This window comes from Giraffa tippelskirchi, chromosome 13 (genome assembly GCF_054371585.1).
Source record: "Giraffa tippelskirchi isolate mGirTip1 chromosome 13, T2T-mGirTip1v1.2.pri, whole genome shotgun sequence".
In the NCBI taxonomy this organism is placed as follows: Eukaryota; Metazoa; Chordata; class Mammalia; order Artiodactyla; family Giraffidae; genus Giraffa; species Giraffa tippelskirchi.
This window is the reverse complement of record NC_137287.1, coordinates 103,439,862-103,464,383: the sequence shown is the minus strand read 5'-3', so window position 1 is coordinate 103,464,383 and position 24,522 is coordinate 103,439,862. Positions and strand designations below refer to the sequence as shown.

At 50.4% G+C, this 24,522-nt stretch overlaps 1 protein-coding gene across 1 annotated transcript; it reads right to left on the bottom strand.

Annotated features, from left to right (window-relative positions):
• Positions 1-269: 269 nt before the first annotated feature.
• On the bottom strand, positions 270-24,522 carry XKR7 (XK related 7). The gene is made up of 3 exons (XM_081559572.1): positions 23,939-24,522; positions 2,725-2,927; positions 270-1,225 (listed from the first exon to the last, which is right to left on the bottom strand). Exons 1-3 carry the CDS (start codon positions 24,520-24,522, stop codon positions 270-272), a joined length of 1,743 nt encoding a protein of 580 aa, XP_081415698.1.

Sequence of the window (24,522 nt, the reverse complement as noted above, 5' to 3'; positions counted from 1 at the left end):
AGCTCACGAGGAGCGTAGCACCAGTTGGTTCCCTGGGCCCTGGTTCCAAAGAGTTTAGGAAATGGGCCGCAGGGTTGAAAACAGGGCCAAGGGCTGGGGCTCCACATGGCTGTCCCCTCCCAAGAAAGAACCCAGCGATGGGGGCCACTCTACCCTTGGACCAACAGATCCACTCGCCCTCAGCCTGGTGGCCCTACAATTCTCGGCTTAACACTGTGGTCGATGTGGGATCAGCCAAAGTTCATCCCTTTTCACGGGGAAACTCTGGCCTACACCGTGGTCTCGTACTCCAGGAGCTCCTGGGAAGCCCCGACACTCCGGTACTGCAGGCGGGGGGTCGTGGGTGAGGAGTACTCCAGCGCCAGGATAGTCTTCCGGAGCCGGCGGTCAATAAAATGAGCATCCCAGGCGGGGTACTTCTTCCGAGGCAGGTCAATCCGAATGACAGGCCCTTCTGTCCGCAAGGTGCGGGCCACAGGTGTGGGAGGCAAACCAGGCCGCACCTGGAAGACAGGTGGCGTGGGGGTCCCCGCACGCTCGCCTCCCACAGAGGCCCCATCCCGCTCAGGGCCTGTAGTCCTGGGTAGGGACCTTGGGGGGCTTGTGACAGCATCGGCTGGTGGGCCACAGGGCCCTGGGGCCTTACGAAAGATGCAGCCGGGGGCCTGGGGACTCAGCATGGGCCCATTGGGGTGCAGGAGGCAATAGTAGACACACATGAAGAATATGCCCAGCGCGAAGCTGGAGGCCACCACACAGACCAGAATGAGTGAGTGGAAGTCGGTGGAGAAGTTGCGGCTGGAGTACCAGAAGCCGGTGAGCGCGGCGTTCTCCAGCAGAACGATGCTGTAGTAGAGGGTCACGCGGCGGCGGCTGCGGCCCTCCTTGACATTGAACCAGCAGAAGATGTAGATGATGCCCACTACCATGTTGTAGATGATCTCTTCCCATTTGGACATGCAGAAGTCCGTCTCACCCTGGATGACCCAGAAGGTCATGACGCACCAGTGGGCCACGACGAAAATGCCAAAGTAGAGCTTGTAGACACTGGCGAAAAGTGCAAAGGCCAGACTGCGGGCAGCGATGGCGAACAGGTGCCACAGCACCTGGGCCACGGCACCCTTGTAGGACAGTGGCTGCTTGTCGTCCCGTGAGTCCCGCAGCACCTTCTGGTAGGAGGCCAGTGTCCAGGCCAGGGACACGAGTGAGGCAGAGATGGAGAGGGCTGTGGAGACAGGGTGGGGGTGGGGGGGGCTGGGTTAGGGATGGATCTGGGTTGGGGTCTGGGGAAAGGGGGAGGGGTCTGGGTCAGGAGCAGGGTTCTGAGGAGCTGTGGGGGGCAGGGTCTCTAAATCAAGAGGGGTGTGGGAAGGGTCTGGGTAGGTGGTCTTCCAGAACACAGATGTAGGGCTGAGAGTGGTAGGGTTAGGTGCTTCCACAGGGGTGGGGACATCAAGGGAGAGCGGAGGTGGGTGATTTTGATCTCTGTGAGAGTCAGGTGCAGGTCTCTAGTAGGGGGCTGTTAGGGTTCAGGGGTTTTGGTGGGGGGGTGGGAAAGTAGGGTCCAGGACTCTGGGAGTGAAAAGGAGGTGAAGAGGCAGGGTCATGATTAGGGAATGGAGAGCCAGAGGGGACTGTTAGAAGCTATAGGCCACCAGGATGAGGCTGGGGCATGGAAAGGAATATCCAAGCTGAGCACAGCTGAGGGCATGGGAAGAAAATGCCGGGTGGGAAGTTTTGATGGGGGCCCGGGACCCTGGGCAAGGGATGTCCAGGGCACCTGAGAGATGGTGATAGAGTCTTTTGAAACACTGAGGGTGTGTCAGGCAAAGTCTGGGTGGGAGGAGAGTGGGGAGCCCCAGGGAGACAGGGAATGTGGTTTTTTTCTCTGACACAGGTGACGCAGTGGGAAAGAATCCGCCTGCCAATGCAGGAGACTTGGGAGATGCCGGTTTAATCCCTGGGTCGGGAAGATCCCCTGGAGAAGGAAATGGCAACCCATTCCGGTATTCTCGCCTGGAAAATTCCATGGACAGAGGAACCTGACGGGCTTCAGTCCATGAAGTTGCAAAAGGTCAGACACGACTGAGTGACTGAGCACAGCGCAGCAGGGTGGCTGTGTGGGGTGACTACATGGGGACCAGGACAAAACCTGGGAGGGGTCTCCAAGAGGGCTGAAGAGCAGCCAGGGCTGGGATGGAAAGGCTCTCTGGAAACGGGTGGTGACTGAGAAGGTCTGAGGCAGAGCGGTCCCCAGGAGATGCAGGGTGGGATGGGGACAGTCTAGGGAAAGAAACGGACAGGGAACTTCCCTGAGAGCCTGCAGTGTGGTGATGGGGTCAGGGGCTTCTCTGGACTTGGCAGAAGTGGGGTCTCGTCTGCCCTGGCAATGGGGAAGGGAGGGCGGGAGGGGGCCTGAGAGGAGGCAAGGGGGTGGGGTGGGGTGGGGTGGGGGGGCGTAGGTGTCTCCTAACATTGAGAGTAAGTGGGCCATTGGCGGGGACGTGGGGGGTCTCCAGAGGCCTGGAAGATGGGGAGAGGAGAAGGGGAGGGGCCTCTAAAACCTGGACAGTGAGTGGGCCAAGGGTGCGGGAGTGGACAGGGCCTCCCCAAGGGGCCTTAAGCCCGGGCAGCGGACCAGTGGCGCTGTGCTCTGAATCCTGGACACAGGTGAGCCCCGGGGGGCGGGGTTCCGGGGGCGCGCAGGCGCGGGGCGGGGCTCACCGGGCAGCAGGTTGGGCACGCCGTCTTCGTGAACCACCAGGCTGAGCTGCAGCACGAGCTGCGGCGCGCTGCGCAGGAAGGTCTCCAGCAGGCGCAGCATGCTCACATCTGCGCTCTCGAACAGCATCCGCCAGTAGAAGTGGCGCCGCAGCTGCTCCCCGCGCCAGCGGCTCTGCAGCCCCAGGTACATGGTACGCAGGTACCTGCGGGAGGACGCGGTGCTCAGGACCTCGGGCGCGCGCGCGCTCTGGGCCCCCTGGCCCCGCCAGCAACTGCAAAGGGCCAGGGCATAGTGTAGCCCTGGGCAAGTCACTTACTGCTCTCAGCTTGTTTTCTAGGCTGTGAAACGGACATAGCAAAAGGATCACCTCACGGAGCTGTTCCCGATGGGTTCACTAGCTTGAAGCACTGGCACACAGCAAGCCTTTCATACAGCATTATCAACATCACATTATTGCTGTGACGAGTTAAGTCCTGCTTTCTTTGCAGGATTCCTGACACTCTACCCTGAGCTTACACTAGCCCTATTATTATCCCCATTTTATAGATGAGGAAACTGAGGCCCAGAGAGTTATGTCCCTTGTCCAAGGTCACACAACTAGGAAGTAGTGGAACCAGGATTCAAATCTAAACATTAGACAACACTGCCTCTCACTGTAAGCCATAAAGAGTTGTCCACATACAGGTTCAGGCATCATTTGGGTACCAGCCTTCAGTTCTATTGCCAGCTTCCTGGCCTTTCCCCCAACCCCACCTCTGAGTGCCCAGTTCTCCCCATAGGGAAGCTGCTCAGAGATCCCCTGGCATTTGAAACTTGGCTGCTTCCTCTGGTGCCAACTGCTCACAACAAACTTGACAGCTCCACCTGCTTTGCACTCATCACAGATGCTCACGATGCTCACGTTCATCTTCATGGAACACCTTACCTAGCCCTTCAATCCCCACCCTAGCCCTAAACCTGAACGAGTCCTGCTTTTCATCCAAGGCTAAGCTATTAGACATGACTTCTTTCAGGCAGCCTCTGCTGACCACCCCCATCTGAGGTAAGGGGCTCTCTCTAGCATCCCTCCAACATTGCACTTGTCACAGTGAGTTGTAACTGCCTGGTTATGCATCCATCTCCCCCAGACTGAACTCCATAAGGATGACTGGTTGGCTTGCTAACTGCTACACCTTCGGTTCTTTGCACATGGTAGGTGCCAATCCATATTGGCTGCAGGACTGCAAACTTGTTTAACTGAATGGAACTCTGGCGACCCTGTAGAAGGTATGGAAGGGAGCCTGAAGACTTGACTTCAATTCCTGACATTGTTTCTAATTTGCTGGGGTAATTTTGAAGAAGACCTTCTCGGAATCCTAGCTGATCCCATCTAAAGTGGCTGTGAGGACTAAATGGATGAGATACTTTGCAGCTATAAAGTGCAATGCCCATTAGGGTGACAAAGGACCTGTCCACACAGATCCCTGCCCTGGTTCCTTGCCCAGCAGCTTCACTCCTGGCAAACTCAACTCCCAAATTCTGAAGCACAGGACAGGTGTGCCCTCTGCTGAAACCAGAGAGGGCTCTCCTAGGAGTCATATTCCTCCAGATCAGGGGAGAAAGTCCCACCAGATTCAATGGCCATATCACCTGAATCTAGAATCAGGGAGCCAGGCATCTGGGAGTCTATTCCCACATGTGAAGTGTTGGCATTTCCAGGATGTTCTGTAGTCAACTGTGTGTCACCAGCCCAAGGGAGGAAGCACAGTGCTCCCTGAAATTTGGGCTCAGCTAAAACCCAGAGTTTCCCCAAATGAGTATCCCGGTCTGAGCAATGGCGTGGCGCTCTCTGGGCCTCAGCATTGCCATCTGCCGACAAGAGGGATGGGATTGATGACGCTGAAGGTCCTTTCAGAGCTAATGTTCTGGGACCCAAAGTGTCCCCCCAAAACATGGCCAAAAACACCCATTTAGGGCTCTCCTTTCCATCCTTGGGTCTTCTCAGGACCAATGGGTGGGGTAGGCATACCCTCAGTGTGACACACTATGGGATGGCAGTGAGGACAGGGAAGAGGGCTGTTTCCTCAGAAGCTGACTCAAGAAATGCAAAGGCCCTGCAGCCTAACTCTCCCGTCCAGCACTGGAATCCCTCTGGCAGTTCCCAGCCTGTGCATTTACCCCTCTGTTCACACACTTCTCAGAACAGGGATACTCTATCTCCTGAGGCAGAGCCTCCAGTTCTGAGCAGCTCAAGAGCCAAATTGTGTTTTTTCTGATTGAGCAGAAATCTGCCTCCCTCTGATTACTATTCTTTGGACCCCTGCCTACCACCACCTGCCCCCTGCAAGGATCTCTGCAACTAGAATATTCACTTACATAGCAAGGGTATCTTGACCTCTTGCTATGTGCTAGGCCCTGTGCCCTTAAGTTCTCATAGTCACAGGAGAGAGACAGATAGGCTAAGAGCTGAAATAGATGCTCTAAGATGCTGCGGAACTCAGAAAGGAGATGGATAACTTTAGCTGGGGAAGGGGGTCAGGAAAGATGTCCTGGAGGAAGAAACATTTGATCTGTTTTAAAGCAAGCAGGGGAAAGTATACAGGAAGCACAGAAGTGCATTCCATGTGGAAGATCCAACTGAAGTGAAGGTATAGAGGCACAAGAGAACATGGCTATTTAGGGGAATGGCCAGTGTTTTGCCAGGCCTGGAAGTGAGGGTTTTCCTGGGCCTTTGGAAGACTAGAATTGTGAAGGGCATCGAATTTTTGGAATGAAGAGTTCATACTTCATTCTAAATCTGAATTTGGTCCCAGAATCAGGGGTGATATGATCAGCTTGGTAGCTTAGAAAGCTCACTCTGGAAGGTTGGCTTGGAGGAAGGCCAGGTGAGGCTGGGGTTTGGTCCAGGCATGAGATGACAGGGCTGAGTTAAGGCAGGGCACAGAGGAAGGGGCTGAGCACAGAGCCGGAGATGCCAGAAGTGGGGGCAACTAAGAGAGAGACCAAGATGACCCCCAGAGCTTCTGAGGGCCCCAAACGCACAGCAGGTGTCCCAGTCTCTGTCTCCCTGCTCCCCACTCCCTCTCCCAGTCCTATGGCTCTGGCTTTGGACAGGAAGGAGAGACCAGCTGGTCCAATGTGAAGGGGCCTGGGGAGTTGGGGGAGGGCAACACCCTGGAAGTTTCCCTCAGGCTGGAAGACCATCTGTTTCCTGGCCTAGGTCAGCATAAGGGAGGCCCCGGCCCGGCCAGCATCCATCACCAACTGACAGGCTGCCTGCCCAACTCCCCGCCCACTCCTGCCCCCTCCTGTGCCAGCTCCCAACACCCATGCCCCAGCAAACTGCAGACAAAGGGCTCACTCAGCCCAGGGCCACTGTGGGCTGGAGCAAGGAAGCAGGAGGGGAAGAGAAAGACTGCTGAGACCCAAAAACAGTGGGTCAGTGGGGAGCATGGAAAGATCATGCTACAGTCTGGGGATAAAAGGGTCTCCGTTTAGCCTCATTCTGCCCCTTTTGGCAACAGGACCAAAAATCATGGCTGTTCCTTCCAGTCTGCACTAAACACTCATTGCCAAAGGCCTGCAAGGTTTTCATGGGCCTGGGAAAACGTCTGAAGCCAGGGGGGAAAATTGGCTCTAAAACACAGGGAAAAACTGTAGAATCAAAATTAATAAATGTTTAATTAAATGTCTACAAAACAGAATATCATATCAGCCAGTCAACTGCAATTTGGCTTTCATCTGATTATATATAATTTACACTTGATGTTTGATATGGCTGCATTTTAATATGCTTGATAGATGTAGGGCCCATAAAGGTCCTGCCCAGCCTAGGACATGTAACCTAATTTCCCTGGGCCTCAGTTTTACCTTCTCTAGAAAGGGGCCAGCACTTGCCCTCCTGTCTACATCATAGCCACTGGGGCGAGGATCAGGAGGCAAGGTGGATATGCTGGGTTTGTGGGTTTGCCCTTGCCCTGGGTGCTGTGTGGCCTTGGATATTCTATCTCTCTAAGCCTCATTTCACCCCTTGTTGTGAACATTTGTAAACTGTAGGGGGATGTGCCCATAGAGAGGGGGAGCATATGCCAGGTAGAGGCCTCTGGTTCCTCCTGATCACCAAGCAGCCTCTCTTTTCATTGAAATGTGGTTGACGTACTAGCAGCTTCCCTTAAAGCCTCCTCCAGGAAGCCAACCCAATTCCATTCTATGTGGAAGAAGTTGATTTTCACCACAAATGGGACTGATACCATCCACACAGGACATCCTATCTCAGGGAAAGGAATCCAGCCTTGGGGGTAGTGCCTCTGCTCTCCTGCAAAACATATCCTCAGTCTGTCCATTCGCTGCCACCACCCTGGTCCAGGCCATCATTATCCTCTGCTTTCTCAGACCTACATTCACTCCTGCCCCCTACCCCCGCCTCCTGCCCCAACCCTGTTGCCGTAATCCATTATCCACATGGCAACCGATGGAATATTTTAAAAACTAATCATGTCAGATCATGTTATTCCCCATCTCAATCCCTTCCAAGGGCCTCCCTCTCACTTGGAGTAAAATCCAAGCATCTCCCCTTGGCTTGCAGGCCCTAAACCATCTGGTCCTGTTTCTCTTACCTCATCTCAAACCACTGTTTCATTCGTGCCCTAGAGGTTCCCGGAACCCAGCCCAACTTGTTCCTGACTTCCGACCTTTGCACTTGCTGCCTGCTCTGCCTGGAGCCCCCTTTCCCAGATCCTCCTGTGACTCCCAGGTCTCTTCCTCAGCTCCCAGGTCACCTTCTCATAGAAACGCCCCAGGCCACCCATCCCATGTCAGCCCCTCCACTCTTGCTGAATCCCTCTCATCTGTCATATCACTCTGTCATTTTCTTCTTAACATACCATATGAAGCAATTTTATTTATTAATTTACACTACTGTGGTTCACTAAGGGTTGGGACCTCATCCATCTTGGTCCCCACTGTATCCTCAGCATCAGTACGTGTAGTAGGCACTTGATAAATATTTGTTGAATGAATACATGTGCATGAGTGTTTGCAAGCATCTGCCCCCTGACCTTGGCGGCCCTGGGGCTTCTTTGCCTGAGTCTACATAGAGCTGTAATATCTGTCCTTCCTCTTCCAGGAAGCCTTCCCTGATGTTCCTCGCTAACTCTGACATCCCCCCTTTCCCGCAACCTTAAACTGCCTGAGGCTGGTGTGCGCCGGACCTAACAGTTTCTACCACCCCCATTTTAACGGTGAGGAAACAGGTGCTCAGAAGTCTTATTTTGGATCTCATTTGCTGACTCCCAGTCTTGGGCTCAGAGAATCAGACTGTCTGGGAGGAAATTGGAACAGTAAGTGTTTATAGTTAAGGCTGGGGTTGAGAGCAAAACAAGCAAGCCTGGAGAAAAGAGAAACCAGCAGTGGAGGTGTGACATCCTTCCACTCAAGGATCCAAAAGGCTGTCTCCTCAAGACTGTCCCCTGCCATGAGCAGGCAGCTGGGCAGGAGATGGACAGAGCTCATTCCCTTCTCCCCAGGCCCAGCATCCCCCAGCACCGAGGGCTCCTCTCTAAGAGGCAGAAGGGAGAAGGATGAGGGATCCCACATCCCTGAGAAGCCCGGAAGCTTCTGGGCCCAGTGTCAGGGTCACCCTGTCTGTCTCCTGTGCTCCTGGGTTATCCCGAGTCTCTGGCACTTGTCAGGGTTGCTGGCCTTGGCCTCAGTCTCCGTGCAGATGGTCAGCCTGGACCCGTCTCTCTGTGGTCCTCAGTCCCACTTCTTTGTGGGTCATTGTCTCCATCTCTTGCTCAGATCAGCCTGTCGTTGGGTCTGTCCTGTGAATGCAGGGTCAACCTATTTATGTGTCTGTTCTTCCATTACTGTCAATCAATCTACTTGTCTGTCAGTCAGTGTCACCCTGGGACCTTGGGTCAGTCCTGTTGTCTGTCCTTGGACTATAGGTCATGTAGTCTTTCAGATGCTATGTCCATCTATTAGTCAGCTTTTGGGGTCCTAAGTCAGCCTATCTGTCTCTCTGTCCCTTGGATGTCAGGATAGCCTGTCTGTCCCCTTGGATACCGGGTCTGCTCTTCTGTCTGTCTTTCTGGCTGTTTTGTGGATACTGCCTGTTGGTCTGTCTGTCTTTCGGTCTCTCTGTGCCTTGGTCCATCTGCTGGTCTGTTGCTCAGCTCGTGGCTCGCGTGACTGCCAGTTTTCCGGCCACCCTCCCCTGCCTGCTCCCCCTCTCCCGACTCCAGGGCTCTCTCTGTCTGTCTGCGTCTCTCACATCCTCGGCGCCTCCATCTGTCGATCTCGGTGTTTCCGAGTGTGTGTTCTCGTCCCTCTCCACGCCTCCTCACAGCTCTGGGCCAAAAAACACAGCAGTTTCCAGCGGCTCCCCCGCTCCTGCTCCATCCAGGAACAGCCCTGCACCACGGCCTGCTCTCTGATCTCCAGTGTGGGCCCGGCTTGCAGGCTCTGGAGGGCGACCAGGCAAGGCTGATGGGAAGGAACAGGAACACTGGACCAACTGAGCCCACTGCCGTTCTGGCAGCCTGTATGGGGACAGTGTGCAGGCATTAATAATAATAGCTCACACTTATTGAGCACCAACTGTATGACAGGCTGTGCTTTTTATACATAGTGTCCATTCCTCACAGCAAATCTTTGGAGTGGACACTATTACTATCCTTATGAAGAAGCTGAGACCCAGAAAGGGATGGCGACTTGTACAAAGTCACCCAGCAAGTTCGCACCAGACCTAGGACTCAGACTTGGCTCTCCATGGGCCCCTGCTCCAGGGAAGGTGCTTCGGTTTCCCTGGAGGGCGTGCAGAGTGCTGTCCAGGAGGACCCATGTCGGACGGGGCTGGACCTAAAAGCTTTGTCTGGAATTGCGTGGGTTTAGAGAAACCTGGGGGGGAAGAAACAATTTTGATTGGAGAGTCAGGAGACCTCGGCTTAAGGCTGGGTCTTTCTGGGAAAGTCCAGCCCCTCTGTGGGCTTTAGTCTTCCTATAAAATAGGTCCCAATAACCTGATCCTTGCTTGCCCTAGGGAGTTTTCATTAGGCCCATTCTCCCCACCAATCTGATAACATTAAGACCCTACTGCTGTGTCCTGAACCCAAGCATTTCTCTCCATTTCTGTGTTATTTCTCTGGTCCAAGCCACCCAACCCCAAGCAGCGGCAGCCTCTGTCCACCTTGATCTCCTTCCCTCCATCCTTGCCCTCTTAGACCATATACTTCACACAGCAACCTGAGGGGTTCTGTAAAATCCTCCATCAGGTCATGTCACTCCCCACTCCCCTTAGAATAAAATCCTCACCATAACCTTTGGGGCTCAGTGGGATCCAGCCCCTGCCCACCTCTAGGGTGGCAGATGAGGTCATCTCCCTCCACCCTCCCCATCTCCCCCATCTCCAGCTACACTGGTCTTGCTTCTTCGTGAACACCTCAAGCTCTTTCTAGCCTCAGGGTCTCTGCCTAAAAAAGGCTTTAACAGGGACTTCCCTGGTGGTCCAGTGGCTAAGACTCCACGCTCCCAGTGCAGGGGGCCCAGGGTTCGATCCCTGGTCAGGGAACTATATCCCACATGCTGCAACTAAGACCCGGTGCAGTCAAATACATAAATAAAAACAAAACAAAATAGACCATTAAAAAAAAAAAAAAAAAAAGGCTTTAACAACACCTGGCAAATTCTCAGTCTTTCCATCTCAGCTCAGTTTCACCTCCTCAGAGAGCCCTTCCCAGATCCTCCCTGCCCCGCCTTCCAAAGCACTTCTGCCCCTCTGGCCACTTTCTATCAAGTTACCCTATTTTCTTAATAATATACATCACAACCGGAGATGATCTAATTTACTTGCTTACATATTTCTTGTCTGTCTCTCCATGAGTGTGGGGACCATGCTTGTCCTCTTCTCTGCTATGCCACTAGTGCCTGGCACATTGTTAATGTTCAGTATATATTTGTTGAATTCTTGAATGGCTGAATAAGGAGTATGAATGTATTTATAAGCCCTCAATTAAAGGCTGTCAAGTGCAGAAGGAAAGAGTCAATCTTGAGAGTCAGGGAGCCCTGGGTTCAGATCCTGATGCTGTCATTTATTGTCTGTGTAGTTTTGGGCAAGTTGTGTCTCTCTCTGAACCCCTCCACTCAACGCTCACCTTTTCTGGGTAGCTATGAAATCAGAAAGTGATGGGACTTCCCTGGTGGCACAGCGGCTAGGAGTCCGCTTGCCAGCGCAAGGGACGTGGGTTTGATCCCTGGTCCGGGAAGATTCCATATGCCTTGGAGAAACTAAGCCCATGTGCCACAACTACTGAAGCCTGCGTGCCTAGAGCCTGTGCTCTACAACAAGAGAAACCACCACAATGAGAACCCCACACATCACAACCAAGGAGTAGCCCCTGCTTGCCACAACTAGAGAAAGCTTGCACAAAGCAATGAAGACTAGGGGCAACCAAAAATAAAATAAATACAAAACATTAAAAAAAGGAAGAAAGTGGTGATTTGTATAAAATGCCCAGCCCAGTGTGGAGCACTCAACCAACAAGAAGTTTTAAGAAGCTGACAGACTCAGAGGCTCCAGCAAGAAGAGAAGGTCTTGTAGTTTCTGGTGGGGCTGAGACCTATTCCTTGCTGACTTTCCCTGGTGCTGACTGAATCTGTTTTCAGAAGACAGAGGGCCAGGGAATTTCCTTCAGGGCAAGGTGTTCTTCGGGGTGTTTGCCCTCCTCCAGAAAATAACAACCACTCACCGAAGACTTTCTATAGGTACTTTGCTAACATCCTCAGTGCAGCTTATGACATTTTGTGGGCATGATCCCCATTTTCCAGGTAAGGAAACTAAGCCTCAGAAAAGACGAGGTTCACTGACATTTATTTACCCAGCATTTTTGAGTACCTACTGTATGCCAGGAGCTGTACTAAGCACTCTCAGGAGTGAGACAGATCTGATCCATTGGGTGCTGTCTAGTGGGGGACCTGGACATTAATGAAATCATTATGTAAACCTGAAACAACAGACATTCTGCGGCTTCTGCACATGCCCCAGCCATCTTCTGTGCTCCAGCTCAGAGGAAGGCAGTGCTATTGGTGAAGGGCCCAGGGGGGAAGAGGGTGGCAGTCAGGGAAGGCTTTCTGAAGGAGGTGGCTACTGAGCCATGATCTGAAGCAGGCACAGGAGTTAACTAGGTAAAGGGAAGAAAGGGAGTTTCTGGGAGAAGAACAACATGGGCAAAGGTCCTGAGTTGGGAGGGAGAAGTAAGTAGTCAGAACGGCTATAGCTCCCGAAAAGGAGATGAGGAAGCAAGGGATGAGGGGTCCATGGTGAAGCATTTAGTCTTTATCTGAAGCCAAAAAGAGGTTTTAAACAAGAGGATGAAGATCACATGAGATAGTACTTCTCCATTTTAGAGGGAGTACCTTGGCTGTAGGGAACAGATTGGAGGGAGGCAAGGGTGGAGGGTGGGAAACCAAGTACCAGGTGAGAGGTGAGGATGGCCCAGACAGAAGGGATGAACCTCAGAGATGTTTAGCAGGCACTTGGAGAAGTGACTTGCCCAAGCTCAATAGCCAGAAGCATCAGAATTGCACCTCAGGTTAGGGATGGACAACTCCCCCATTTCACCGCAGGACACAGATCAAGCTGAGGACCTAGATGTGGTGTGTGTATATTCCCCAGGGAACACTGGGCCTCCAATTATACAGCTACCTCACCTGCACTGTGGCCAAGTACGCTCTTGGGGGGAATGGCCTTGCGGCTCCCTCCCCATCTGTCCACCCATCAATGCTGTGTGCTCCTGCAAGGATGCAAAATGGGACCTTCCTGGAGTTGGCAGCCAAATGAGTCATAAATGTCAGTAAAGGATGTGATCTTACACGTTTGGCTCCCATTTTGTATGGTGCTGGGAGCTAGGCTGTCTCCTTCCTCCTTAGCAGCCCCCTACAGAGACACAGCACTTTTTTTTTTGCTGGGCTAAGTCCAAACATCTCCCTGCCACTAATTTTAGGCTCTGGCTGAAAAGCTGAGACCCTCTCTCAACCCACCCACTGCAGTCAGCTCCCAACCAGTGCTTCTCTCTTTGCCTGGCAGAGAAGCAGGTGGCTCTTCTCCAGCAAAGTGTCTCATGTCCTTCACTGTTTCAGTGCAGCCAGATCTCCTTCCTTCTTGGGGCCTCACTTTCCCCATCTGTGAAATGGGTGCACAGCAGAGACTAAAACCCAGGACTCCATACTCTAGCCCAAGGCTCTTTGTTCCCCCTTTTCCTGAAATCCTTCTGTGACATTGGAATGATATGGGCCTGTGAGGGAAAGGGAGTTAGATCCTGGTCTCCTGGTGACATCTGAAGGTGCTTGAAGATCAAGGCAGGGGAAAAAGCACCACTTCGTTTGTCTCTGGTCTGAGGGATCCTAGATGGTAGAGGGGCCTAGCCGATATTATTAGGGACTCTGGGGAATGATAGAGCAATGTCCTGTCTAAAAAGGCAGCTGTCCCTCAGCTCCAACTGATTGCTGCCATGGGAGGGAGAATGTGAGCACAGTATGGCTGGAATTTCAATTTTTCAGGAAGAGCTGGAAATTAGGATACTTGTGCAAAAAAACAAAAAATGAAACAAAATTCAATTTGGAAATGTTGGCAACTAATTTTAAAACTACCATGTGAATTTAAAAGAAATTATTATTTCTTTTTTAGGTATGGTGACAGTATTACATACTTTAGTTAAATTTTTTAAGAGTCTATTTTTTAGATGTACTGAAATATTTATGGATGCAATGATACCACACACGCGCGCACGCGCACACACACACACACACACACACACACATGAAATTTCCATCACTGCAGAAAGTTCTTTCAGATGGTGCTGGCCAGGAGTTGATCATTCTTGGAACAGGATGGTGGTACGTGGAGGAATCATTATCCTGTTCCTGTTCCCTCTGCTTTTATATACTTAAATTATCTCCATAATAGTTTCATTAAACAGGAGGGGAAAAAATGTCATGTGGGCCACATGAACACACTCTTAGGCTGGACTTACTGTTGGGCCACTGATTTGCAACCTGTGGTCTGGCAGATAAGTGTCACAAAGCCCTCAAGTCAGATCCACAGACTCAGAACTGTGCAGGGCTTTAGAGATGACTGGTTTATCCTCCAAATTGAAGTCAGGAGGCCCTGCTCAGCTCCCCTGGCAAAGTCAGCCACTTTTGTCTGCACACATGTCTGGTGATGTGGCGTTCACACCCTTGAGGCAACCCGCTTTCTTAGGGGCAGCTTGATTGTCAAGATGATCTTCCTTCTAATCAAACAGCTTCTGCCTCCCTTTAACCTTGTGTTGTCACCTATCCTCACACTGTCTCTGAGTCACAGATAAGTCTCCTTCCTTGCAAGAGGGGTCCAGGGTTGAGGGGTAGTGAGTGTCAGGTCCCTTGATGCCCTTCTCCCAACCCCTGTCTTGTTACTAAGCAAGTAGGATGGGCTGCTTCTTGGGTCAATAATAATTGGTGGTAAATATTTTCTGAGAATATAGTATGTGAAGGCCCATGCGTTTATATTATTTCAAGACATCTTTTTAAAAAATAAGTGAATATAGTCATTTAAGGTAATGATGGTTCCTTAAAAAAAACATTTATTTATTTATTTGGATGCACAGCATGTGGGATCTTAGTTCCCTGACCAGGGATCAAACCTGTATCCTCTGCTTTAGAAGCGTGGAGTCTTAACCACTGGACCACCAGGGAAGTCTCTCAAAACATCTTAATAAGAACCTTAAGGGGTGGGTTCTATCATCCCATTTCACAATGCAACTAGAGCTCCAGCTGGTGGGGCAACTTGCCCAAGGTCACCTAGCGAGGAAGCCATGATGCCATGGGCTGTACCACTGCTCCAAGCTCTCAGCTACTTTGCTCTCTTGTCTGAGTCCTGGGAAAACTCTTCCAGGATTCCCAAGGCCCCAGCTAAACTTTACAGATGGGGTAGCTGAATCCCAGGCAGTGAAATGTCTTGCTCAAGATTCTGATTTTAGAAACAGACTCACAGACTTAGAGAATGAACTTTTGGTTACCAGGGGGTAAAGATGAGGGGAGGGATAGATTGGGAGTGTGAAATTAACATGTACACACTGCTATATTTAAACTAGATAATAACAAGGACCTACTGTGTAAGTCAGGGACCTTTCCTCAGTATTCTGTAAGACCCTAAATGGGAAAAAGAACTTGAAAAAGAATAGATACATATATATGTATAACTGAATCACTTTGCTATACCCCTGAAACTAACACAACATTGTTAATCAGCTATACTCCAATGTAAAATAAAAAATTCTTTTAAGTCACATTACTAATAGTAACTTTTAGTCAGAGAGGAAGAACCCAGAATGTTAACAATGGGGAGAAAGTTCTGATTTTCAACATTCTATTCGGTTCATGTGAAAATTTATTGAGCACTTACTGCATACAAGGAACTTTACTTCCTCTGTCTCCTAAGTCAGCCGCTTATGCATCCTCCTGGGAACTCAGCCCCAGGGTTGCTCCTACTATATCTTGTACTAATACATATGTATTGCCCTGAGCCTGCATTTCTTCACTGACAGTTTGGAAGGCTGCAGCTGCAGATGAAGGCCTAAGCAGACCCCAGTGCCATATCTACAGAGTGAAGCGCTCCCACATTGCCTTAGCGCACCCCACTTCAGCCACAGATGCAAATCCTGCTTCAACAGACTTCATGTTCTGAGAATCTCCAACGGAGGCTCAGTTGTTTCAGTTGGGTCTGACTCTATGCGGCCCCATGGACCACAGCCTGCCGGGCTCCTCTGTCCATGGGATTTTCCCAGTATTCCCAGTAAGAATACTGGAGTGGGATGCCATGCCGTCTTCCAGGGGCTCTTCCTGACCCAGGGGTTGAACTCACTTCTCCTGCATTGCAGGAGGATTCTGTACCACTGAGCCACCAGGGAAGCCCCAAGAATCTCCTACGGACTTCATCAAAGCTGGCTGGGTACAAGGCCACCAATAGCAACAGAGGGTCTGCTTGGAGTCGCTCACCATGGGGGACAGAGAGAAGAATGAACGAGGCTTCAACTCCCCAGGGGCTTGTAATCTGGTAAGAAAACCAACCAGGTGGGCAAGGATCACAACAGAATCTGATCAGGACGGTGGGCTAAGAGGAATGAGTGATTGTGCCTGGGGGGGGAAAGTCTAAGGAAGAACCCAGAATGTGTTAACAGTAGGTATTTTATATTAAAATAAAATTAAAAAAATACTTTTCTGACTTTTTCCTTTTCCAAAGCAGTACATGATTATTTGTTTTCTAAGAATACGCTTAACTAGTAGAAAGCAGTATGGCTTGGTAGTTACACATGTGGGCTTGGGATCCCAACTGCATGGCTTCCCATGAACTGGCTTTGCTACTTATATACTAGGAGGCTGTTACGTCTCTGTGTGTCAATTTCCACATCTGTAACAATAAGCCAATAACGCTAGCTAACACTATTCAAGAACGTATGATGTTTTGAGTACTGTGCAAAGCAAATTCCGTATATTAATTCAATAGCCCTTACAAGGGCCATTTGTATAGGCATGTTATTATTCCATTTCACAGATAAGGAAACAGGCCCAGAGAGGTTAAGTGACTTGCTCAAGGTCACACAGCTCATAAGTGGCAGAGTCAGAGTTTGGGCTCCACAGTCCTTATTCTACATTATCACACTCCAAACCTGACAGAGGAGAAGGCAATGGCAACCCACTCGAGTACTCTTGCCTGGAAAATCCCACACATGGAGGAGCCTGGTAGGCTGCAGTCCATGGGGTCACTAAGGGTTGGACACGACTGAGCAACTTCACTTTCACTTTTCCCTTTCATGCACTGGAGAAGGAAATGGCAACCCACTCCAGTATTCTTGCCTGGAGAATCCCAGGGACGGGGGAGCCTGGCGGGCTGCCGTCTATGGGGTCGCACAGAGTCGGACACGACTGAAGTGACAGCAGCAGCAGTAGCAGCAACCTGACAGGATTGAAGAGGAATGATCTAATCTAAGTCTCTAAAATTATAGTTATAATTTTTAATAGCATCTGATTGTTTACAAACAGTGTACATGTTTTTAAAATGTGTATGGGTAAAATGTATACATGTATTTCTTGGTTAATTAAAAACCAGAGTAAAATCTTCAAGTGATATAAGAAATACCTAATTAATAAGGGAAAAGTCTCTCCTAACCCCACCTCTCAGCCCCCAGAGATCATGAGTGAGGGCAGTCTTCTTTGGACCTCTCCTGTGGGGCCTGAGGTTTCAACGGGCGGATATAGTTCCTTTCTAAACAGACAAAACAAGCAAGCAATTTCCATCTTAGATGGGTGGGAGTTGGGGTCTGAGGGGTAGACAGTGGCATGTGTTGGATTTGTTCAGGGAAAGCTACTCCGAAGAGGTGGCTCTTTGTTTTTTTTTTGGTTGTGCCTTGAGGAATGCAGAATCTTCGTTCCCCAAGTAGGGATGGAAACTGTGCCCTCTGCAGTAGAAGCGTAGGGCTCTAACCACTGGACTGCCAGAGAATTCCCAGAGGTGGCATTTGAGCTTGGCCTTGAAGGGAGTGCAGAGTTTCACTGGGTGGAAGATGCAGGGCGAGGGAGGTGTTGCTGAAGGAAGGACTGCAGGCAGCTGCTGAGAGGCACAAGGGAAAAGAGCGTGTGGCTTGGGGGGGGGTGGGGCGGGCATCGGGGGCGGGGCAGAGTGGTGAGGAGATGAAAGGGCAGGAGGTAAGGGGCTTGACACTAGGCTACAGCGGTAAGACTCGCTGGATGGACCGATGGACCGAGGGGAGCCAGAGCTGGCCCTCTGGCTACAGAATGGCAGGGTCAGCTCTGAGCTTTAGAACTATCATTCCGGCTGCAGGTGGAGGCAGGATGGGGAGGGGTGGGTTGAGGAGGGGAGGGACTGGAGGTTGATAGGATTTCCCAAGGGAAGAATTCCGAGGCCCTTACAAAGGCTGAGTGGTGAATGGAGAGGCCAGAGTAATCCCAGCCCATCTTCCTTCCTCTCCCTAGGGACCTTCGCCCCAGCTGCCGGGGGGTTCAAAGCCATTTCCTGGCAGCCCTCCCTCCTCCCCCAGGGCTTCTCCTGTGTGGTCTTTATAGATCAAACAGGGGACACTGGGCCCAACTGCCGCCGCTGTGTCTGTTAGGGGCTGCTCTAATGGCCTGTTGCTGCCATCTGGGCAGAGAGGGGAGGACGGTGGGGTGGAGAGCATCCTGGAGAGGGGTCTCTCAGGAGGTGGGTGGTGAGCCTGGACTGCAACAACCCTGCAAGGTCAGAGAAGGGAGGGACCTTGCGAATAGTCATGGAGTTCAAGGGGTTGTAAAACATGTTTCAGTTGTAGGGCTGTCAAAATAAAATCTTAGAAATGTAGTCATCATATCAAGAAAAGAGAAACTTGAGATGCTCAGGCTGAATTGATGGTAAGAGGTGAAACACGGTTTGAAAACCACTGTGGAATCCAACTCCTGACCTGTTTTACAAGTAATAATACAAATAGTAATGGTTACTGAGAATGAGCACTTCCTGTGTTCTAGGTCCTGTGCTACACATACATTCTTTAATTCACTACTCCTCCAAATCACACGTGATAGATATTGTTAGGAAGAATGTCCAGTTTGCAGATGAGAAAGTTAAGGCATAGACAAGTTATACCATTTGCCCAAAATCACAGAAAGTGGCAGACACCTGTAATAAGGCTTATTCCAGAGTATGAGTTCTTAACCATTAACTGGCCCCAATGGCATAACTGACCAAAGAAGAAAAGCTATCCTGTCTGCTATGCTATCCTGTCTGCTATGCTTGACTCCCCGCTCTGCCACTTGCCCTGGTCCAGCCCCTATCTTCTCTCACCTGAATCATTAAGCAGCTTCTTTGTGGATCTCCGGACTTACCCTGGCCTCCCTCCAGTCCATTTTGCGTCCAGCCGCCAGAGTGATCGTTGTAAAATCTAAGTCCAGGTCCTGTTCCTCCTCTGCTCAAATCCTCTTGGGCTCCCCACTTTGTGCAGAGTGAAAACCCCAAACCTCCTCTTGGCCCTGCGTTGTCCAACCCCAGCCAACCTGTCCACAATCATTTCTTGCACTCTCTCCTCAGTTCTCTCCTCTGCCCCAGAGACTTCTTCTTGCTCTGCTCCTTCCCTGTGCCTGGAACGCCCATCCCAAGATGTCCACACAGCTCCCCCTCACCCTGTTCAGCCCTCTGCCCATGTGCCCACCCCTCACAGAGGCTGCCCTGACCACCTTATCTTGAAGGACTACACTCTCACCCATTTCACTTTTTCCCTAGGGCTTACCTCTATCTGACCCATTATATTTTATATTCTGCGTCATATTTTTATTAAATATTATGTTTATGTTAGGTAATTTATATTATATTATGTTTGTGTATTGGTTTCTCCCACTAGAGTTTTGAACTCCAAGAGGACCAAGACTTTGTCTTGTTCACCACTCTATTTCCAGCACTTAGAGCAGTGCCTGGTAGACAGCTGGTCATCCATGTATTTGCGGAATGAATGACTACAGATTAAATGCACAGCTGCGATGTCCCTATGGCTTCAGGGGCCTTCTGGGCCCTCTTACCTTCCTGCCCACTCCCAGACCACTTACTCAGTAGACAAACCTCTTTCCACAGGGAATAAAGCTCAGGCTGATGGTATGAACCACTGCCAGCGGTTCTAAATACTTAACAATGGGCCGGTTCTTTGCTAAACCCTTGGTATATTATCTCGTGAGACCTTGAAACAACCCAAAGGTGACACCATTATGGTCTCGTTTATAAAGGATGATACTCAGAGAGATTATGTGTCTTGTTAGGATCACATATATAATGTGGTACAGTCATGATTTGAATCGAGCACATTTGAATCCAGAGTTCATGCTCTTAACCATTATGTGAAGAACAGAGTTTCCCAGAGAGGAAACCCAGAGCCTGGTTTTCACACCAGTGAGGTCACTAATTCATTTCCAAACTTTTCTTGAGTGCAGAGCTTGTGAGGAGGCAGAGGGAGCAATATCGGGGCCTAAGCATAGAGGGGGTGTTAGAGGGAGGGCCTTCAATGCCCAGTTTGCCTCCTTCCTTCTCCCTCTGTTTGGGGTCCCCAGATCCCGACAGCCTGGGAGAAATCCTATGCCAGATCGTCTCCCACTAATTGGCTTAACAAACCATGCTTGCTTATCTGGGCAAAGCTGGGGCCCAATGAGTTTAAGATTAGGGAAAGCAGGATTCATGGCTTACTGCTCTGCTGCCCACAGGGTCAGAGGGGACAGGGTTAGGACTTTAATTGGCTTAACAGTGCTGAGTGGCTTAACAGCTCAGAGGGTGTGCAGGGCAGGGAGGAGTGCTGGGCAGAAAGGAATGAATACACAGGTTGGGTTCAGCCAACAGCCAGCTTTGTGTCTGACCACAGGATCTGCGTGTTCTCTCAGGGATCAATCTGTTTCTGTGCTGGGCCATTGCTCTGGAATCTTCTAATGCAGCCAGTGTGATGGCACCAGGGATAGAACTTGGGCTTGGGAACTGGACAAAGGTAGGTGGACATCTCACCTTTCCCCTACTACCTCGATGGGTAAACTTGGGCAAGTTACTTGACTTCCCCAAGTCTCACTTTCTTGTCTTATAAATGGGTAAATCAACTGCCACCAGAGGGAAGGTTTCATGGCAAAAAAAAAGATCACATTCCTTGAGCACCTCACATGGGGCCTGCTGAGGCATGAAAGGTGAACAGTGTCTGTGAATTCCCTCCCTTCCTCTCCCACCTCAGAGCCCCATTTTGCATTTAAAATAATAATACCCATTGTTTGAGAACAGAAAAACAAAGGACTTCAATCAACTGTGAGGAGCTGGCCAGAAGTTACAAGGAGGATGGGGCCCATATTTATTTCATGTAGTTGACATTATTTTTAAAAACCTTAATTAGTAGTTAAATAGTGGCAGAATTCACACACCCCCCTCCCCCCAAATCCCAATTTCTGATTTCTCAAGAGAAATCAGGACAACACCTGGTCCATGATTTCACATGGCACCATCAGCTGGAGCTGGGTAGTAGCTTCATCTTCTCTAGGCTTGCCTCATACTGTCCCCTTGACTGAAACCCATGTACTAACACAGGTCTATGTTATCTAGCTCCTTAAAGTATTCAAATTTTGATTCAGCGTTGTATCAGTACAGGCATGAGGAGTTGAAAAATATATTTAGGTTTCAAATTAATTTATTTGGATTAATTTATCCAAAATTTCAGGAGGTAAATGACTGGCCAATCCCCCAGCTTTAATTCTGCAGGTCACACACACACATCTCCTTCCTCATTACCCAGGTTCCACCCGTGAGAACATCTGCACCAAGTCCCACTAAACAGTGATGCTGTTCTTTGTGGGAACCTTTCACATGGTAAGCAAACACGTTGTGCCCACATTGCTTAGTTTCTAGGGATACCAACCCTGGTGGCTTCTCATCTGGATTTGCCTCCATTTAGCCACCTCCTCAGTCATTTTAGAATCCATAGCTTTGGGGACAGGGGCCCAGAGGCTTCAGCCCTGATAACTAGACCCAGAGTCAGAATTCCAGAAAAGGGAAGGCTCTTAAGGTCATCAAATCTATTATTCTCATTTTATGTACAGGGAAACTGAGGCCCAGAGGTGGGAAGAGCCCTCGCCCAAGGTCACCTAGCAAGCTAGTTACAAACCCACATAAAGTCTCCTGATCCCCACACTACCCCCAATCCAGCGCTTTTCTGACAATATGTACTGTCTCCCCATCCTTATCCACATAGTTCAACTCCCTCCCCCTCCTTTCCCATTCTTATCTCAGTCTAGCAGAAGCCCTGATTTTCTATCATCCTGGAATCTTGGGATCTCAGACTCATAATTCTTTGAGCTTGGGGGACAATTTAGTGGCAGAATTGCAGAGTAAATAAATTGAACTTGGGCTTTGAAGGCAGAGAGTCTTGAGTCCCAATGCTTCTACTCTCGAGCTGTGTGACCTTGGGCAAGGATGTCCCCTTTCTGAGCCTCCATTCCCTCATCTGTTAAGTAGGAATGATAATACAACCATGTTACAGGATTCCTAGGAGGGATACAAGAGATGAAGCAGGTAAAAAGGCAACCAATAGGCTGGTGCAAAGTGAGTGCTTAATAAAACAATTGTTACAGAACTGTAAATTAGGGGTCTCATGTCCAGATGTGATCAAAGAGAATGGAACTGGACAAACTGAAGCACAAATATCCTGTCTAAATTGTTCCAGGCCTGGAACTGCTAGATGCCTTTTTTTCTAAGGGAGAGTGAGGACTCTAAATTTTTGAAATAACTATACAAGCTAGACAAAACACTACTGTAGGCCAGGTTCAGTCCAAGAGCTATTAGTTTGTCATCCCTGCAAAATCACCTCATCCCAACCCCCTCACTTTACAAATAGGGTTGAGTAGAAATTGCTAGCCCTTTTATCTAAGAAACTATGGAGTTCAATGGACTCTCAACCATCTGCGGCCACTCTCCTGAGACCCCACCCCCACCCCGTTGTCATTTTTTGTTCTGTTTGAGGGAAATTCAGTTTTATGTTCAAGGAAAAAAGTATTCTTTCCTTGTAAGCAGATTCTGAGCATAGGGAGAAGGAGGTTTTGAGGTAGCCAGTGAGTCAAGGGGCAGTTGGCCCACTTTAGGCTGAAGGGAAAGGGGGATGAAGCTTTGGCTACCAAGAATAGGAAGTTACCATTTCAGAATCTAAAAATATCTTTCACCATCTGCCCACTCGGGCACAGAACGATAAATGCAGATTAGTTCCTGGATGTAGACATGAATATTTTTATGTGTCAAGCTAATAATAATAACACCACCTTGTGTGGATAGAGTTCCACCCACCTCTTCCCCCAGGGCAAAGTAAATGGAATACACAGAACATCTAGGCAAAGCATAGATGGGGAAACCAAGGCAGAGAAAGATTTGGCAACATAACAAGGGTGACACAGCAAGTGAGCAGCTGGGACAAACCCTGGGAGTCCTGTTTCCAACCCTCAGCCCAGAACTGAATCTACTGAGTTAAGCAGAACATGTTAACAAGTAGAAGAATAAACTTAACAACAGCAATAATCACCCTTTACTCTGCAGTAGCATTGACTTTTTCCATGTTTTCCCCACATCTGTGATAATCATGATAATCTATTGCTGTCCTAAAATATGTTACAGTCTGCAGGGCTTTTACAAAGACCTTCCGTCACCTGACCAACCCAAAGAGGTAAGAAAATGTGATGGTAAGTCAATGAGATGAGAAAAGGAGGGAATCTCCCTCATTTTACAGGTAAGGAAACTGAGGCTTGGAGGTAGGAGGGGTTTGCCTAAGTTCAAATCGTAGGCAAGTTCATTCTGTCAGTACACAGTAGAGCCCAAGTTACTAGAGAAATACAGACTCCAGGGAAACCCTAGGTTCAGAATTCCCCGTCTCCTATTAATTCAGCTCAGCTCAGCAGGCACTCTCAGTCCTGGCAGAGGAAGAAGCCTGGAATTAGGCTACTGTACAAAGCCTCAGTTTTGTTTTACTGTTCTGAGATGAAAGAACAGCTAGTGGCTATATAACCTCAGGTTTAAGATACCATATCCCCATGGCCCTGTTTCTTTTGAGGGTAAGGGTAGAGACACCAAAGAAGTCTTAGGAAGCAGAAAGAGCTAGACCCCTTCTTAGCTGGGTCCAGCACACCCTTTCTCAAAAGTCCAAAAAGTTTGGGGAGGATATTCATTTAGTTGCCTCAAATTTTGGTTCTCCTGGGAGGTTGGGAATGGACTGCAATTCCAAAATGAGAATCTTTGAGAGCAGGGAAGGACTTCTGAGATCTTTCCTAAGCCCAGGCTTAGACTCAGCACTCAGGCAGAGTGGAGTAGGATGGGGCTAGATGGAGCCCTGGGGCCCTGTTGCAAGCTTCATATTCATCTCCGTTGGCCCTGGGCCCTCCTCATTCACACACCCCTGAGGATCTCTTTCTCTTTCTTCTTGCCCCATTCCCTATCTTCAATAGCCAGATCAAAGAGGATGGAACTGAAGCTGGTCAGAGTTAGAGGGCAGAGGTCAGTGAAGAGCCGGCAGAGAAGGAATCAGAACTGCAATAGGGTGGGGCGGGGCGGAGGTCAGGACATAAGGGGGCGTGGAGGGTCATAGAAGGCCTGGGGCGGTGGGCAGACCCTCACCACCCCCACTCCTCCAACTCGGTTCTCTCCACCTGAGCTTCTCCTACCTCCAGACCTGGCCGAGCTGCAGGAGGTGGACGAGGGTCTGCAGCAGCCAGACGCAGAGGCGGCAGCAACGGCGGCGGTAGGTGCTGGCCGAGGAGGGCGCGGGTCGGGAGCCCAGCTCAGGACTGCCTTCTTTGGTCCGTAAGGCGACGGCGCTGTCCTTGGTGCTGATGACCGGCCCGCCGGCACCACTGTCCTTGGTGCTGACGGCGGGTCCCGGGGCCCCTGCGGGCTCCGTAGAGTCGTAGACGAACCAGCGGAAGCTGAGCAGTTGCACGACAAGCGAGGGCAGGAGCACAAACAGCAACGTGAGGGCGAAGTAGGTGTGCTGACCCTCCAGGTAATAGGAGGCCGCCAGCCACAGGTCCGTGGCGCCGTCGGAGAAGAACACGAGCAGCGCGCACAGCACCCAGCAGCAGTCCCTCAGCTCGTAGCGCGGCCCCGGGCCCCCCGCCCCCGTCACCCCGGGTCCCCCGGCTACCTCCGCCGCCTCCCCGCGCCCTCCTGCACTGCCCCGGGCTCCTCCGGCCGCCCCCTCCGGCCCCGGGCCGGCCGCGGCCACCGCTCCATCCGACTTCGCGGCCAT

Coding starts and splice junctions, on each gene's coding strand:
- XKR7 (XM_081559572.1), bottom strand. CDS start 24,522: ATGGCCGCGAAGTCGGATGGAGCGGTGGCCGCGGCCGGCCCGGGGCCG. Junction 2,928..23,938: donor CAGCTCGGCCAGGTCTGGAG/GTAGGAGAAGCT, acceptor GTCCTCCCGCAG/GTACCTGCGTACCATGTACC. Junction 1,226..2,724: donor CGTGCCCAACCTGCTGCCCG/GTGAGCCCCGCC, acceptor CTGTCTCCACAG/CCCTCTCCATCTCTGCCTCA.